At 43.1% G+C, this 19,076-nt stretch overlaps 1 protein-coding gene across 1 annotated transcript; it reads left to right on the top strand.

Moving 5' to 3' along the window:
* The first annotated feature begins 6,332 nt into the window (after nt 1–6,332).
* Nucleotides 6,333–17,087, top strand: COMMD4 (COMM domain containing 4). Its single transcript, XM_072147981.1, has 8 exons — nt 6,333–6,487; nt 6,667–6,738; nt 7,405–7,470; nt 7,564–7,603; nt 10,705–10,824; nt 11,342–11,422; nt 14,546–14,716; nt 16,587–17,087. Exons 1-8 carry the CDS (start codon nt 6,485–6,487, stop codon nt 16,625–16,627), a joined length of 594 nt encoding a protein of 197 aa, XP_072004082.1. The 5' UTR covers nt 6,333–6,484; the 3' UTR covers nt 16,628–17,087.
* Nucleotides 17,088–19,076: the final 1,989 nt, after the last annotated feature.

The following is a 19,076-nucleotide window of genomic DNA, read 5'->3' as shown; positions in this document are numbered from 1 at the left end:
ATATGCACATTCCCCCCAGTAGATAGGTAGTCCCAGTGTCACGGATGCCCCTGCGATCTAGGTCTCGGATCGCAGGCACACCCGTGCCCCTCTCCGTGGCGGTGCCCCTTTCTGAGCTCACTCAACCCACCACTTTCTGGCTCCTGTCCTGGCTGGCCAGCACGCGCTGACACTCGCCTATTTAAAGGGCCAGTGCCCTGCTGATTGGCGCTGCCCACTTCCTGGGTTCCTATAAAGACCGGCGGCTATCAGATAGGTAGCCACAGCACATGCCCCCAAGTAGATAGGTAGCCACAGCTGGCTGAGAGCCAGAAGCAGCTAACAAAAGAGCCATATCTGGCTCCCGAGCCATAGGTTCCCTACCCATGTTCTAGGAGATGCAGAGTCACACTGCCCTAACCTGGCCTGACCAATGGCCCATAGGGGGAGATTTATCGAGACTTGTACGTCAGTATTTTGGCTTGCAAGCTCTGAAATAATCACAATTCCTTACAAATCATGAGGAATTGCACTTATAATTATTTATGAAGCCTCAATACCAACTGGAGGGGAGTGAAGGGGGTGCAGCCATCAGTAGAGGGGACTGTAACCTCAGCATGTGATCAAGGATGAAGCCTTTGGAATGCGTCAAAAACTGCACAAAAAATGTGACGCAACGCGTCGCATGAACACGGCCTCAAAGTCTCTGCCAATAGGGCAATTCATGATAAATGTCCCCAGATGTGATAATTTACCTGGCCTGTGGGACATCAACTCAGCCATGAAGGGACATCCCAGCATGACTCTGCTCCAACGCCCTAACTCCTATGAATACAGTGTTCAAGGATCTATTTCTGTGTAATGCTGATTATCCCTGAATACATAAGGACAGCATTGACATCTAGTTACTGTCCTGAATAACGGGTTGGTGGTGATTTGTGGGCCTCAATCTTTACAACAAGCACTTTTTAAGGGCTCATTCACATGTCCATTTTTTCTTCATGATGTTATCTGTGAGTTCCATGGATAATACATTTACCATCTATAGCCACTGGTGGAGGTTTATCAGAATCATCTTAGAGCAAAACTGTTCTAGTTGTTTATGGCCACCAATCATGGCTCAGCTCTGTTAAAGATGACCGTCCCCGTCAGCATTGCAAGGTGATTTTCGAATTATATGAGTCTTTGTTTCCAGCGCTGGAATGCATTGACTAACACAGAAAAGACACACTGTCCTTACTGAAGATTAGCTCAAGACAAGACTACCGTATATACCGGCGTATAGGACGACTTTTGAAGACAGAAAAATCTTCTGTCTTCTCTGGGGTCGTCTTATACGCCGGTAATCGTCTTATACGGCGGCGGTCGGGTCCCGGTGCATGGAGAGGGCTCACGGGCTGAGCCCTCTCCATAGCCGGTAAGTGTTTGCTGCATATTGCAGCAAAGGCTTACCGGTAACACCCGCAATCGGTGCTAGCACTCAAAAAGCCTCAAAAAGCTGCCGGCAGCCTCAAAAAGACATCGGGGCGCATACTCACCCTCCGTTGGCCCCGATGTCCGCGCGACTCGTCTTCCGCGCCGTCTTCTTTCTTCTGCTGGGCGCCGCCATGCTTTTCCCTGGGGCGGCGCCTAGTATGACATCAGCAGCGGCGCGTCATACTAGGCGCCTGCCGGGGAAGATCAATGGCGGCGCCCGGCAGAAGAAAGAAGACGGTGCGGACATTGGGGGAGCAGCGCAGCACATCGGGGCCACCGAAGGGTGAGTATAGAAGTTTATTTTTTTGGGCTGGGCTGTGCTGTATACTACTGGGGGCTGTGCTGTATACTACTGGGGGCAGTGCTGTATACTACTGGGGGCAGTGCTGTATACTACTGGGGGCAGTGCTGTATACTACTGGGGGTTGTGCTGTATACTACTGGGGGCTGTGCTGTATACTACTGGGGGCAGTGCTGTATACTACTGGGGGCAGTTCTGTATACTACTGGGGGCTGTGCTGTATACTACTGGGGGCAGTGCTGTATACTACTGGGGGCTGTGCTGTATACTACTGGGGGCTGTGCTGTAATGGTAATGTTGTTGTTGTATGCCTTATGTTTATGAGTGACAGTTTTCCTGCTATATACCTGCATGTCATAAGAATTTAAATTAAAAAAAGGACCATGTTAAATTCAAATCAGTTTTTTTTTTTATTTTTACCGGTGTTTTGTATGCGTTGGAAAAGGGGTAGTCTTATACGGCGAATATATCTTAAACTCTATATTTTAAACAGGAAAGTAGGGGGGGTCGTCTTATACACCAGGTCGTCTTATACGCCGGAATATACGGTACTTTATTTTTGGCACTGAAACACTTACCGTATATACTCGTGTATAAGCCGAGTTTTTCAGCACAAAAAATGTGCTGAAAAACGTCCCCTCGGCTTATACACGAGTCATACAGTCATAAAAAAAATCTTTAAAAAATAATAAACTTATATACTCACCCTCCGGTGGCCCGACCTGCAGCGCTGCTCCCCCGATGGCCGCGCGGGTCCTCTTCTGGCTTCGGCGCCCGTCTTCTGTCTTCACTAATTTTGTGCCGGGCGCCACCATGCTTTTCCTCCAGGCGGCGCCTAGTATGACGTCAGCAGCGGCGTGTCATACTAGGCGCCGTCCAGGGGAGAACAATGGCGGCGCCCGGCACGAAGTTAGTGAAGACAGAAGACGGGCGCCGAAGCCAGAAGAGGACCCGTGCGGACATCGGGGGAGCAGCGCTGCAGGTCGGGGCCACCGGAGGGTGAGTATATAAGTTTATTATTTTCTATTAATGCTGGGCGTGCTGTATACCTACTGGGGGCGTCTGTGACTAATGCATTTCCCACCCTTGGCTTATACTCGAGTCAATAGGTTTTCCCAGTTTTTGATGGCAAAATTAGGGGTCTCGACTTATACTCGGGTCGGCTTATACTCGAGTATATACGGTATATAGAAAATCATAAGACACTTTGAAAAGGGCGTGCAAGTACACAAGCGGGCAATACTACTGGGTGGTTTGACCCCGGAAATGCAACACTATTGGATGTGAGCACACAAAGGAATGTAGAACCATTGGCTGTCTTCACATAAACAAAATGCCCAGGTGCTCCCCTGAATACCTTCCCCTAGGTGGTGCTAGCGAGCGCTAAGTCTTTGTGTTTTCTACCTTACTTTGTTTGAATAGAAACCCCATCCATACTTTAGTTTTCACTAGACAAGTTATGTGAAATGAATGCTGAGACTTTAAAATGTCTGACAGTACACAACATGGTGTCCGAGACCAGTGCAATCTCCTTAACCCCTTAGCGCTCTGCATCCCATATATCGGACGCTGAGCACAGTGACTTAGCGTTCAGCGTCAGAAGATCTGAGCCGAACCGGCATCGGGAAAAACGGGGTGTAACACCCGCGGTCGCAGTGGGCTCCGATCAGCCGCGGTCAGTGCTACCGCGCCATTTAACTTGCCTTTGGGGGGTCTTTTCCCCATGATCGCAACCCCCCCCCCCCTGTGCTTTTTTTTTTTTTGGGGGGGGGGGGGTGTGGTTTGTTGCTATTGCAACTCTGAGGTCCGATCAGGACCCCAGAGCTGTCTGTAAGAACTGCCTGAAAGATGGCGTCTGTGCATAGGCTGAAACTGCTAATACCCTGCAATACATCAGAGTGTTGTCATGAACAAGCAATCAGATGTCCCATGGTGGAAACAGTAAAAAAAAAAGTTATTCAATAAAAAAATAAAGTAGGAAATCAATAAAAATGCCCATAATCCTCATAACATATAAAGAGACATATAACGCAGAAAAAAGTCTAAATCATAACACAAACCCCACATATATAGTATCATCGCGTCTGTAACAATCCGGAGAATAACAGTCAATAATTATTGAACCCGCATGATGAACACCGTTAAAAAAACTGTTATAAACTCTCCAAAAATGTATACCTATTCAATCCTACAAAAAATGCTATAAAAAGTGATCAAAAAAACATATTGGTGCAAAGAACAACATGTCCCGCAAAAAACAAGCCATCAACCAGCTCCGTAGCCAAAAAAGTAACAATGTTATGCCACTTGGAAGACGGCAATGCAAAAATGATAGATTTTTCCCACATTAGGGTTTTATTTGACAAATTTAGTAAAACATAAGAAAAAATATTCATGTCTGGTATCCCCGTAATCGTATCAACCCATAGAATAAAGATAACATGATTATTAGGCTATACGGTGAACACCAAAAAAAAAAAAGTAAAAAATCCAGTACAGAATTGATGCTTTTCTACTCCTGCCCTCAAAAAAAAGTTCCCAAATTTTCAACAATAGGTGATACCAACCCCAAAATGGTAACACTGGAAAAAGCATCTCGTCCCGCAAAAAAAAAATGCCATCACATGGCCCCAAAAGGGGCCAATGAGGAAACTAAAATCCTGGCAGCTGCAGGTCCCTCCTTCCCTTCTGCGCCTCGCTGTGCCCCCATAAACCAAGTAACAGCCACATGTGGGGGGGTCTCTGTACTCGGGAGAAATTGCAGAACAAATTGTATGATGGGTTTTCTCTTTTTATCTTTTGGAAATGAATATATTTTAGGGCTAAATGAACGTATAACCGACAAAATTTGACCATTCTAAATTTCACCTCCATTTTGATTCAATTACTATGAAGATCTCAAGGGGTTAACAATCTTGCTAAAAACTGTTTCTGATAGTTTGAGGGGTGCAGATTTGAAAATAGGTAGATTATATAGGGGATTTTGATGTTAAATATGTAAAATTTCATTCAAAACTGTATTTATCCCCAAAATAGTCAATTCTGAAAATACAGAAAAGCGCTATTCGATTTGTAAGCCGCGTGACATCAAAATAAATTATCCAGACATTTCAGAAATTATGAAAATGTAAAGTAGACACATGGGAAATGTTATTCAGCAATTTATTTAGGTGGTAAATCTATCTGCCTGAAAATGCAATGATTTTGAAAATGGCAAATTAAAAAAAAAAAATTCACTATTTTTCTTTTTTTGGTAAATAAACGCAAAACTTATCAGCCAAAATTTACCACTAAGATGAAGTACAACATGTGGGGAAAAAACAATCTCAGAATCGCTTTGATAAGTAACAGAGTTCAAAAGTTATAACCATATAAAGCGACACATGTCAGAATCCAAAAAAATGGGACGGAGCCTTAAAGGAAACCTACCATTTCAAATGGTAGGTGTAAGCTGTAAACACCGAGCACCAGCTCAGGGTGAGCTGGTGCCGGTGCTTAGTTTCGTTAGTGTTAAAACCGCGGTATTGCGGTTTTAACACTTTTTAAACTTTATAGCATAAACTGCTTCGGCGCTGCGTGCGCGCGCCTACATAGGAAATGCCGCAGGCGTTGCGCGCGCACGGTCGCGCGCAGCGCCGAAGCGGCTTCTGCTATAAAGTTTAAAAAGTGTTAAAACCGCGATACCGCGGTTTTAACACTAACGAAACTAAGCACCGGCACCAGCTCACCCTGAACTGGTGCTCGGTGTTTACAGCTTAAACCTACCATTTGAAATGGTAGGTTTCCTTTAAGCTACAAAATGGCTGTGTCCTTGAGGGGTTAACAGCTTTCCCATTAAAAATAACTGCTGTTGGTAAATGAAAGCTGAGCACTGATTGGTTATCATGAGCAACATTTACCACGGATGTCAATAGTAGTCAATGGGTCAGCAAAAACAAAAGGATGGCACAAAGATAATATCCGTATATGGCCCATTTTTTTAATTTTATATTGGCAAATCAGGTGCCAAATTTTTGCAAACCTTCTTTTAACGGATGCGATATGCACATGTATTGAAGCAGAAAGGGATACAATACTGATTGGTTGATAAGATGGTCTTAAAAAGATAAGTTTTTTGAAGATGCGCAAGGCACACACCTGTGTGAACAAGGCCTAAGGTCAGCGGCACACGTGGCGTTTTGAACCGTTTTTAAGCAGTCCGTTAAAAAATACATGCGTTTTTTGAAAATGCATCAATTTTTGACAGTTTTTTCCAATTATCTAAATGAGGATAGTTGGAAAACGGACAAAAACTGTCAAAAACGCATGTGTGTTTTTTACGGACTTCTTATTTCAGAGTGCCTGGATCAGCCGTGAGACTGTAGGCCCCATAGCTGTGGGATAGCTATGGCTGATTGATAGCTATTGGTAGCTATGCTTGATTGATAGGAATCGGTGCTGGCTTCTAGTCACCTTTATATGAGCCTGTACTTGCCCCATGTGTAGCAGGATGTATAGAGAATGTATACAGCGATGTGTGTTGTGCTGTTTTGTTATGGTCACAGGAGTAAATGGGGTTCATCTTCTAATCTACATAAGGTTTCTCAGTTGTAATATGAGAGTATGACAATGAATCCCGCCTCCACATCGGATGTTGTTCGTATGAATAAAGTTATTTCAAGTAGCTTGTGGAAGATCACATGATCGGCCCCCGATCAGCTGACGTTGGAGGCTGGAGAATACGGCGACATGGTGAGTCTCGTACTCTCTGTATACTCGGTGCTGTGTATATACACGTCTAGATCAGTGCAGTGTATGAGCGCAGCTCCGATCTCTCTGCACTGTCTTATATATTATTATATATTATGCATGCATTTTATAATCCTATGTGTCTGCACTGTGTCCTAATCTGATCATCTGTTATATTCCAGAGGTTCCGTTTCTGCGGTGATCTGGATTGCCCAGACTGGGTGCTGGCAGAGATCAGCACCTTGGCTAAAATAGTTGAGTATATTTGGATTTTTTCAGTATAAGTGTGGGGAGAGATTGCTCATCTTTGCTTAAAAAATACAAAAATGAATGTGAAGCATTGTATTTGGAGTAAAGTTTGGCACAGTGTGGCGAGCCCTTTAGGGTTTCCAGGACTCCTTAGAATAAGGACCCATTTTCTTAGTAAATTAAGAATATTTTTATTCCCATTCACTCTCCATGGAAGATTGCTGACCTGTAACTGAAGGCTGCTGAGCTTGGATTTGATAGAACCATGAATATACATTGCGCAGTCTGCCCTTGGGGACCTATTTTATCATGATCTTGATTCTAGGGCATGGGATAGATGGTGATGCCGCAGGGCATATGTTCACACATCTGCAGTCAAAACCAGAACCTTTTGTATAGAGATCCATATCCCATTTAATGATATGGACATATACTGTTACAGATAAGAAATGTTAAATCTATTTAGCAGCATGAGCTCACCTTCTGCAGTTTCTAGGTGGGCAGAACGTGTCCATGAGCCATAGACTTGTTATCAAGGTTCCAATCACCTGACTTGATATAATAAAGAATTGATATAAGACTACTATTGCACATTTTGTCTGTGAATCCCCCACCCCAGTGCTTTTATCCATCACAACCATATTTTCAGTGTCTTCTCTTTCTTCTATTAGTCTTCTGTTAAGTTGAAGTTGATCTGTGTTCAAGTTCTGAAGGAACAGCTGGGAGAGGCAATTGATGTAAGTAATATGGACACAGATGAATAGGTCTCCTGTTATTCATGTTCTAGATATTGGAGGACTGATCATCCTGTCTATTTTTATATTTCTCAGTATGAAAAGGTTCTGAAGCTGACGGCAGATGCTCGCTTTGGTGAGATACTTTGATGCATTTGGTGAACGTTATTATTTTTCCCATTGACGTGCTATAGAGAATCTATGTCTGTAAAGGGTGATTCCCTTCTTTCAAAGTGAATATCCTGTTTATTCCAACCTATAGGAAAAGTGGCATTATGTTTAATGTTGTACAATATGTAGATGGGGTAGGGTGGTAAACTAAAAAAAGATATTGTAAAAACATTTCTAGAGAAGTAAAGTAATCTAAACGTGTGTTTCCCATGTAGACATCCCTCATCTACCCGCTGCTGTTTAGTGGGGATGCAGGGACTTACTTCACATCTCAAGTCCTAGATTCTGTGGTCATCCATAAAACAGCACTGTAGTTTTAAACTGAACAAAATCCTATTGCCAGCACTCTAGAAATACAACTAGTAAGAAGTGTGCGGTCATCAATTATCTACAGACTTCCTGTAATATTGTATAAAAATATAAATAATAATAATTCTTTATTTATATAGCGCACACAGATTACGCAGCGCTGCACAAAGCATGTCAAATCGGTCCCTGTCCCCAATGGGGCTCACAATCTAAACATCCTAACAGTATGTTTTGAAGTGTGGGAGGAAACCGGAGTACCCGGAGGAAACCCACGCAAACACGGAGAGAACATACAAACTCTTTGCAGATGTTGACCTGGGTGGGATTCGAACCCAGGACCCCAGTGCTGCAAGGCAGATGTGCTACTCACTCAGCCACCGTGATATCTATTCACTTGACTGAGCTACCACTGTCATTTTCAAAAGTGTTTGAGTCGTGGGTTAAGAAATGGTGAGGTGGTGCTAGGAATGTCTACAATGAACACACAGTAAAAAAATATCATATCTAACAGAGGTATAAGGAAAGGATGGGCGCCCCACACATTACCTGAACATTAGTGGCAATCCAGGTTGCAAAGAGATAATAGGATAGAATCTGATCAACAGGGTTGAAGAGAACAGGCTGGGTTACTTTTGGTAACTCATCTAGAGTTTCCATATCTGAAGGTATTGTGTTCTTGTGTTTCCCACGCTAAAAGTTCCCCAGTTCATTCACCTTCTTATACCGTTGTGATGTCGTAGGTGGGTCATGAGGGTGCCAGATTATAGGAATCATGAGCTTCAGTGCTATTAGGAAAGACTCTGATGTGTCATCAACATGGGACGAATTGTTGTTAGGAGGCCCTTAGAAGGAGTTCAGGAGAGAGGACAGTGCCGGGATCAAGATGAAGAGGAGCGGAGGTAAGGTGAGTATTTCTAGGTGTTTTTTACTTTTTCAAAGCTGTAGATTTCCTTTAAAGAGTTTCTAAGAAGTGCCTGGCCAAAACAATTTTGGCACAGCCAAAACAATTCCAATAATACCTATATTATACTGCTGGCTTCTTCCTAGTCTGAAATCCAGTCTTATATGTCTATTAGCCTAACTGTAAAATCCTCTCCAGCGTCTCCTGAATTGGGCAGGCACTTCCTGGTTGTGACATTAGGTGAGGGAACTGAGGCCAGAGAAGCTTCCCTCCCTTCCCATAATGCGGTCAAGATGGAAACGGCAGCACTGGCACTGCTCCCATTCGCAATCCACTCCAATTGTAACCGGAGGTCAGCTGTGGAGTTCTGGGCGGCACTAGCAGCAGTGATAGGGAACCGGAGGTGGACAGCAATAGTATACTTCAAACATCAAGCAGACACACGTAGAAAGAAATGCGGCACTTACCGAGATGATCCTTCAGAATTTTAATGGGTGCAGGACCCTGGCATTCGGCAAGGCGACTGGCCTCTGACCATAATGCGGAGCTCGCCTTACATGCACAAACACTAGCAGCCTAACCAATCATTACACAGAATCTCAGCATATCCTTAACCTTTTTGGCTTGTAGAGATTTCTAGTGTAGAGCAAAGGAGGTCAAACACAGAGCTGACAGAACTTGGCACCGGATCCTAACATCCTGTATTAGGGTGCCATGCAGTCATAACGACGTTTGCTGGCCCATCCTCCCTCCATAGAAAACAGCAGGGCACGGCCACACACTCAGAGATATAGAGCATGCTCCACCTTTTTGTGGTGTGTGGCCCAGATCGGTGCCACACATGTATCACCGCCGTGCCGCTATTGCCGGTCGCATGTACGTCCCCCGTAGACTGTCATGTAAATGAACCCTTAAACATACAGTAAATGACTAAGAAAAATCTCCTATTTGTGTTAACCGCACAAATGTGACCCTAAAGATAGTATATAGAATGATAATAAAGAAACTTTTTACATCATGCATATCAAACTGTTGTGTGGACACCCCCCCCCCTTCTCTTCACTGACATGACTGTAGCCTTGTCAAAGCCTAGAGAGAAATAGGTGGTGTGCAGAACACACTTATGGATGCTTCCTTATTAAACTGATCATCTGCATGTGGAGGAAGAGGGCTTTGTGTGGGAACATGAGTGCATTAAGACATATGGAACAATAGGAGTGAGGACCCTGCTCACAAGAGCTTACAGTCTATGAGGATGAAGGGGGTGCCACAGGTATAAGAGCTTGTATAATGGTCAGCCATTCTTTATAAGGTAACAAAGTAAAATAATAAATAAAGATGCATCTCCTATTGCCTTCTCTTTCGCTGTACGGTTTCTTTCTGACAACCGGAATGTAGGTTTGAAGGGAGAGGGCCTGAAACAGGAAAAAAGTAGAGGATTAGCTGACAAACAGCTGCAATACGGTAATGTATGTATATTGGAAAATGTTAGTTTTAAGCTATTACAACTATAGAAAAAGCTTTGTAACCTGTACAGTTAAGCTTTAAAGTGCATCACTGGAACAAGGGGCCCGAGTGTCTCTAGTCACTTCATCCCAAAAGCTAATAAGCCGGGGGTACCATATGTGGACCATATGTGAACATGGGTACTGGTGTCTGATTGGAACCTTCAGCAGGTATCACACTGTTGAGGTTGTTGCCTCAACCCTACTGTTTGAAGAAGTTGTTATTGATTTTAATGCACATGATATCCTAATGATGTCTAAACAAGGAAAGCAAAGGGCTCGTAGCAATGTGAAACGGGCACATGCTTAGTGATTATACTTCATTAATCACCTGGATTTTTCTTCCTGCAGAGTCTGGTGACATTAAAGCTACAGTCGCCGTTCTCTCTTTCATTCTCTCAAGTGCTGCCAAACATAACGTCAGTGGGGACAACCTATCTAGTGAACTCCAGCAGCTTGGTCTTCCTAGAGGTAAGCAAGTGGAGAGTAATAGGGTATGTCCTGGAAACATTCTACGGCAGGATTTTCTTTCATAATTCCACAGGAAGTTTGTCTTAAAGCAACTGCAACATAAACACGTGACATGAGTTTGTGGTTCTGGTCCTGCAGACATTGTAGTGGATTACACCATTTTATTGCAAAGCCATTCTTTTACATGCTGTGGATGTACCCTCGGGGTGCTGTCACACGGTGCGTTCTTGGACCCTTCTTGGTGCGTTTTTAAACAGACTGAAAACACATTTGTTTTTGTATGTCTACCATGCGTTTTGCTGGTTTGAATCCGTTTCACAGCTGCCTACAATTTCAGAAATGAAGAAAAACCGATTAAAACCAGCCAAACGCATGGTAAACATACAAAAACGCATGAGTTTTCAGTGTGTTTAAAAACTCACCAAGAACGCACCGTGTGCAAACACTCTTAGTGGTGGTATAACCAGACAGGTAGGTCTAATGAATGTTCTATAATATATCCTTTTTCCTCCCGCAGAACATGCGGTCTCTCTTTGCCGTTCTTATGAAGAGAAGCAGACTGCCTTACAGGAAACACTGAGAGAAAATAGTCTCCGTTGTAAGTATTCAGCCATCTCCTGCTACATAACATGCATTAATCTGTTCTTGTATGTAACCAGAGAGGTTCCTGGGATAGGTGTTTAGACCTTTTCTATGCCAGCACTGCATAAACTGTATATGCCACATCTTACAGACATTTTCACTTAATGACAGGTCCCCATAACCTTTTTAATACTCATTCCCAAGCTGCTTTTATAATTAACAATAATGGTCTCGCTCACTTTTAAAAGTAGATACAAGTATACCTGGCTCTCTGTTTCATCATCCTCATTATTTCCTCTCAGCTCTGAGCTGACCCCATGCTCCAAGCAAAATTGTCAGCTCATGTCTGCAGCAAGGAGAGCTAGCAGGCCAGAGAGGAGATAAGGATGATGATGACATAGGGACTGCAGCCTTGCACAGATGCCTCTGTGACTGCAGTTTGCTGGCCGGGAGACAAGTAAACTGTTATATACTTTTAAGAGTGAGTAGAACCAGTAGTGTTTATGATATAAGCAGATTGAGAATTAGTATTAAAAAGTATTATTAAAAGTCTATGAAAAATGTGAAATCCTTTAAGATTAGGTTATTATAAACCAATGATTGCATGTACAGCTGGATATAGTCAAACTTCATGTTCACTTCTCTCCCTGGTGCTATTGTGCATGACCTATACTGAGCAGAAAGGGAAATGGGACATAGTCCAAACTGAAGACATTTCTGGACCCCTGGGACAGTGCAAATTTGACTTTTGTCCAAATACACGAGGGGGGCATGAGGAGGCCTTGAGGTGATGTGTTATGGAAGGGGCAGGAGGAGGCAATAATGATTGGGGATATGGTAGAGGGCAGCAGGGTCGGACAGGGGGACCCAGGGCCCACTAGTGACATAGATGTTTGGGCCCCACCTACTGCTACATAGAAATATTATCTGAATATTTACAGAATGTGATTTAATTGCATTTTAAAAGGCACAGCAAATGCATCAGGCGAAATACATCCCAAAACACGTTAATATTGGGGATGTTTCACAAGAACATGTGCAGCCGGGTAAATGTGCCATATGGTGGCACAATCCACGGGCTGCACACAGAGCAGAGGTTGGGAGTCCCTGTATTATATGGAAATATAATGTAAAGACGTTCTATGGAGCCGAATGAGATTGGTGAGCGCGGCGCTCGGCAATTTCAGTCCGCTCCATAGAGATTAATGGAGCAGAATGGTCATGCGCAGCCGTCTGCTCCATTAATCCAGAGAGACAAAGGGTCTGATGGACCACTCATTCTTGCGATCTGCGGGGTCTCAGCACTGACCCCCATTGATCAGCAAGTTGAGCCCTATTCCGTGGATAGGGCCTAACTTTGCTTTGTGGGAAAACCCCTTTAAGACCATGTGCACAAGATGTGATTGAATTGTGTTTTAAAATACATCTGGAGAATCTCTCAGATGTGTTTAGATCTAAATGCTTGTGTTTGGTAAGTATTTAAGTTTTAACACATCTATATTAAGGGATGAGATTCTCCATATGTGCCGAAAATGTAATTCAATCTTGCGAACATGGATGTAGGGTCCAGCATAAGGTAGGACCTATTAAAAGCAATAGATTGTTTTTACCCATTCTGATTTTTGACAATTAAAGCGCCATCTGTCAATTTAAATGACTTTGATTGTAGATCAATTAAATGTAACTTTTCCTGGGGAATCTGAATTTGCAATGAAAAATTAGGTTTCCATTTATGATTTTTTGCCTCCAGGGGGTAGGGAGCCTAGTTTGGTATCATTGGGGGGGGTTTTGCAAAAATATTTGGCTTGTATATTTTTAGATTTTGGAATCCGATGTGCATTTCGTGATCTATTCCACTGTTCAGACCTTTGTGTTACATCCTGTGTAACCCTGGTATCCAAGGCACCTGTCTTCTAGCTTGGACCATTGGGAAAATGTAATATGAAATATTTTTATATCACAGTTCCTGCTGTCTACCGTATATTCCGGCGTATAAGACGACCTGGTGTATAAGACGACCCCCCTACTTTCCTGATTAAAATATAGAGTTTAAGATATATTCGCCGTATAAGACTACCCCTTTTCCAACGCATACAAAACACCGGTAAAAATATAAAAAGAAACAGATTTGAATTTAACATGGTCCTTTTTTTAATGTAAATTCTTATGACATGCAGGTATACAGCAGGAAAACTGTCGCTCAAAAACATAAGGCATACAACAACAACATTACCATTACAGCACGGCCCCCAGTAGTATACAGCACTGCCCCCAGTAGTATACAGCACTGCCCCCAGTAGTATACAGCACAGCCCCCAGTAGTATACAGCACTGCCCCCAGAAGTATACAGCCCTGCCCCCAGAAGTATACAGCACTGCCCCCAGAAGTATACAGCACTGCCCCCAGAAGTATACAGCACTGCCCCCAGTAGTATACAGCACTGCCCCCAGTAGTATACAGCACTGCCCCCAGTAGTATACAGCACTGCCCCCAGTAGTATACAGCACTGCCCCCAGTAGTATACAGCCCAGCATTAAAAAAAAAAAAAAAACATATACTCACCCCGATGCTCCCCCGATGTCCGCGCCGTCTTCTTTCTTCTGCCGGGCGCCGCCATTGATCTTCCCCGGCAGGCGCCTAGTATGACGCGCCGCTGCTGACGTCATACTAGGCGTCGACCCGGGGAAAGACATGGCGGCGCCCAGCAGAAGAAAGAAGACGGCGCGGAAGACTGAAGACAGCACAGCGCGGACATCGGGGCCAACGGAGGGTGAGTATTTTTCCCCCGATGTCTTTTTGAGGCTGCCGGCAGCTTTTTGAGGCTGCCGGCAGCCATCGCTGTGCAAACACCAGCGATCGGTGCTAGCTCCGATCGCGGGTGTTACCGGTAAGCCTTTGCTGCAATATGCAGCAAAGACTTACCGGCTATGGAGAGGGCTCAGCCCGCCGTATAAGACGATTACCGGCGTATAAGACGACCCCAGAGAAGACAGAAGATTTTTCTGTCTTCAAAAGTCGTCTTATACGCCGGTATATACGGTAATTTGTTCTGGGTGTCTTATATTATGATAAAAATCAACCAGAGTGAAATATGTCAATTCTTGCGTATGTTTAAAGGTCTCCTTTTTGTCTCTTTAGTATCACGCTTATCCTCCCTTAGTTGGCGGGTAGATCAGACTCTCAGCTCCAGTATACTACAGGAAGTCAATGAGCCAGTAGTCCATCTAAATCTGTGCATGAGAGAATCTGCTGACTCCAGGCCGCTCGCTGTTACAATGTCTGCCACTAAATTAAGAGTTTTGCTAACTGGTAAGATTGCTGTTTAATTGGTCTTAACCCTACCATGCTTAAAGGGGTATTCCCATTTCAACAAGTAATTGCTATTGTTTAAATAATGAAAAGTTATACAAATTTCCAATATATTTCCTGTTTAAATTCCACACGGTTTTCTAGATCTCTGCTTGCTGTCCTTCTATAGTTTGCTTCCAGTCGATAGAAATCTGACCATGGTCACACAGGTGCCCGGCTCGTTATATCTCACAGCTCTGATTACTCTCTGTGATACTAATGAGCCGTGCACCTGTGTGACCACGGTCAGATTTCTGTCCACTGGAAGCAAACATAGAAGCTTTCTATAGAAGGACAGCAAGCGGAGATCTAGAAAACTGTGGGGAATTGATACAGAAAGTATATTGGAAATTTGTATAACTTTTCATTATTCAAACAATAGCAATTACTTGTTGAAATGGGAATACCCCTCTAAGTATTTTCATGTCTAATTTACTAATAGGTTGACTAAATAACTAGTGTTTCAGCCAAAACACTTATGTTTGGGGGAAATGGCAACGTGTATTTTGCCTAAAATATGTGTTGCCAGTTTCCAAAGCCAATCATTTAGGGTTACACTGTTCTGTGTTTATAAATGACCCCTGATGTGCTAAATTGTGCTTCAAAGAGCAATTCAATTGTCAGAGTGCCTAAGACCCAGTTCACATCTCAGTTTTATCTTCAGTTCTTTGCATAATTTATTGTGAGACAAAACCAGTTGCAGTCTAACACACAGCAAAATAAAATTAATTCTAGGCACTTCTTCAAATATGTTTTCTTTTTTGGTAATGCGTCTTGCCTTTGTCAAACATCAGCCACTATGTGAGGGCAGGAAGTCGCTGTGTGTTAATGCGCATTTCATCCAGCACAGACTTGATTTCCACTTGGCGACTTCTTGCACTGTCATAGCGCCTCATGTTTGACAAAGACAAGACCTATTGCCAAAACGTTACAAAAGTTTTTATTGGCCGCACAAATAAAGCAAATAAATTTCTCACTTGAAAAAGTGCCTAGAATCTGCTGATGGAGTAGGAATCCTTCTAGTGCACCTACAAAAGGACTGCTTGAGCAGGACCAGTATTGATTAACACACAGAGCAGGTCTTTCTAAAGGTACCTTATCTCTGGTTTAGCTCAAAATAACCAATACAAAAAATACAGGGAACTGTATAATGCAAACAACGTATTACATATCACACTAGTGCCACATCTGTCTCTGTGCGGTGGTTGTGAGTACATTTATTGCAATACAGGCGGTCCCCTACTTAAGAACACCCGACTTACAGACGACCCCAAGTTACAAATGGACCTCTGCATGTTGGTAATTTACTGTACTTTAGCCTTAGACTACAATAAAGAACTATAATCGTTATTAAAGGTGTCAGCAATTAAGCTTTACTGTTAATCATTTTTAAAATCCAATTGTCACAGCGACCAAAAAGAATTTGGCTGTGGTTACAATTATAAAATATACAGTTCTGACTTGCATACAAATTCAACTTAAGAACAAACCTACATAACCTATCATGCATACGTAACCCGGGTACTGCCTGTGCTTTGGTAGGACTTGCCTGACATGATAACCTCTCTGTGATCACACTTACAGAGGGGATCTCTTCATATCAGGGTTATGCTGCCAGGATTAGAGTTATATTTGCAGGAACTTGACTATGTTTACCCGCCATCCCTCTCTCTCGGGTCTCATTGGTACATTGGTAGTGCCTAAAGGGTTGCTAAGATTATGAGTCAGGAAGCCTTATATACATTCGATGGGTTAGGAGATTTTTCTTGCATTGCTCTTGTGATTGGTTTGCTTACACAATTTAATTACAATCTTCTGTTTGTATTTCTAGAACTGAAACAGGCTCTTGAGATCATGAACTCTCTGAACTAAGCTTCTGGACAACTGAAAATCCTCTGCTATATTGAAGACCATGAGGTCCATTGAAAAGCACTTGGTTCCTGAAAAAAAGGCTGGTTGAACATGAGAGAGACTGAATCTCCTGAGCTGCACAGGCTCTTGTGGCATAATGTGAACTTTGTATACGTGTTTTGTGCAGAAGACAACATCCAACGCTGAAGGTGGCTGGACACTGCAGTTCCCTACTTTTATGAAATGCCCAGGAAATCCTTCTTCTCTTAGCTTCCATATCAGGTGTAAAAATAAGCATTGCAGCTTTTCTCATTTTCTTTATGGTCACATTGTACATATAGTTTCTCATGCCAGTTGTGTTATTGGGGGTTTTGGACATTCCCAGATGCAGAAAATGATTCAGTTTTCTCAAACTGTACATCCTGTATATTCTGCTTGCAAAATATTTTTTTTTTAATTAATAAAATGCTCACAAAACTTTTATGTGGAACCATGTTCCTTGTCTCTTTATTGTGTAAGATGCACTTTACTATTGCTTATAAAGGACATGTACAGTAATACAAGTGATGGCAAACCTTTTAGAGGTCGAATGCCCAAACTGCAACCCAAAACCTGCATATTTTTTGCAAAGTGCCAACAAAGCAATTCTTGCAGTAACTTATTACAATCTTCTTGCTCCATGCTATACCACGGCTTTCAATGGGCCAGAGGGCACCAATATCTTTGTCAGAAGGAGAAGAAATTTGGATTGCCACTGGAGCTTCCCTTGACAGCCCCCTGAACAGGAAGATTCAGGGGTCACACAGAATGATAACCTAACCCTGTCCACACCTCTCTCTTCCTGCAGTCTCAGGAAGACCATGATGCTTCACATTAAAATAATGCAAAGCATGGAAAGTCCTGTAACTGCAGGAGGATCCCTGTCTGGCAAACTCTGCCATGGGGCAACAGCCTGAGTGCCCACTGAAAGGGCTCGGAGTGCCACCTCTGGCACCCGTGCCAAAGGTTCGCCACCACTGGCCTAGATGATGTCTATTTGATAATGGCCATTGAACACTACTTTTGCATCTACACCATTCTCTGAAAATGCTGTGGCCAACAATAGTAGAGGTCAAGGGGCAAATGTGAATGCCACCTATTGCACATTACTAAACCATAGTCTGGTGCACTGCTAATTTTTTTCTGCAATTTCCTGGGGTATACTTATTATTCAGATTAATAGTCTAGCTGCCATCATATCACCTACAAGAATAGGGTCTACCTCCAAAATGCAAAAATACACACTTCTTAAAATAATATACTTTATTGTTGATTAAATATTAAAAACAGAAATCCCTTTAATGCATAAAGTTTAACTTGCGTTCCTTGCACAAAGTGTATGCCACGCGGGGCTGGAACCTGAGAGTAGCATATACGTTCAGCTGGAGAAGGGGAGGGGGAGCGCTGCTCACTCCTCCCCTCTCCATAGGTAGAAATGCACATACAGGAAAAGATGGAGCAAGCTCTATCTTTTTCCCATCAACAATACAGTGGGCAATATGTCAATTCATATGGATGGATGAATTGCCCATTTAAACGAATGTGAGTGTATGTTACCCATAGCGCATTTGTGCTGTCTGAATATTTCAACATCTGAAATTTTCCAGTCGAGTGCAAAGGGCCTTATGGATGGCTTGAAAATTGGTGAGACAACATAGTCTTTTGCAAACGTTAAAAGGGTTGTCCGACTCGCCTCCTCCCTATGGGTTTATTTATTTATTTATTTTTTTAAAGCCCTCTCCAACCTGGCAGCTGAATATTTATAACAGTCCGACAACCCCTTAAAATTATTTGTTTAGGCTCCATAGGTAGTCTACATAGGGTAACCATCTCAAATTACTTTGAACTTTATTTGCATTTCATGTAGGGGCTCATTTACTAAAGATTTCCATTTTACGCCGCTGGGACAGGGATTTAAAAGGGGTTTTGGTGCACGTGATTTGGGTTTTGGCGCTATGGTGCCAGCTTTCATGCGGCACAAATCGGGGGGGCGTACCGTCAGATGATCCGACGGATTCAGACAAACCGCGGGTTTTAACTTCAAAATTGTGTCGCAAGCCAAGCACTTACATGCACCGAGAGGAAGATGGTGAACTTTGGCAGACCTGAACAGGGCAGCGACACATGCAGGAAATCGGCCGCAGGATCTAAGTGAATCACGGCAAAGTGCATTCCGAATGGACAATGTACTTTCGGGAACTCCGAGGGACCTGGTAAGTAAATGTTCCCCATAGTCCAGCAGGCTAGCTTGCCTCAATATATATTCACCTCCAAACATCCAATTTTAAAGCCATGCAGTTGATCTTCTCCATATTTTATAGTTTGGACTGTCCCTTTGATTTCATATGTGTCAAACACAATTCAATAATGTGTGATGGAAACCCAGTGTTGCCTCAGTTCATGTTTGGAACCTTTGGATTGTTCTTAAAAC

Source organism: Engystomops pustulosus, chromosome 4 (assembly GCF_040894005.1).
Source record: "Engystomops pustulosus chromosome 4, aEngPut4.maternal, whole genome shotgun sequence".
In the NCBI taxonomy this organism is placed as follows: Eukaryota; Metazoa; Chordata; class Amphibia; order Anura; family Leptodactylidae; genus Engystomops; species Engystomops pustulosus.
This window is presented reverse-complemented; position numbering and strand designations above follow the sequence as displayed.

Excerpts from the sequence above, each read along its gene's own strand:
- COMMD4 (XM_072147981.1), top strand. Across the intron at positions 7,471-7,563 it reads AGCTGGGAGAGGCAATTGAT|TATGAAAAGGTTCTGAAGCT; the intron begins GTAAGTAATATG and ends TATATTTCTCAG. Across the intron at positions 10,825-11,341 it reads GCAGCTTGGTCTTCCTAGAG|AACATGCGGTCTCTCTTTGC; the intron begins GTAAGCAAGTGG and ends TTCCTCCCGCAG.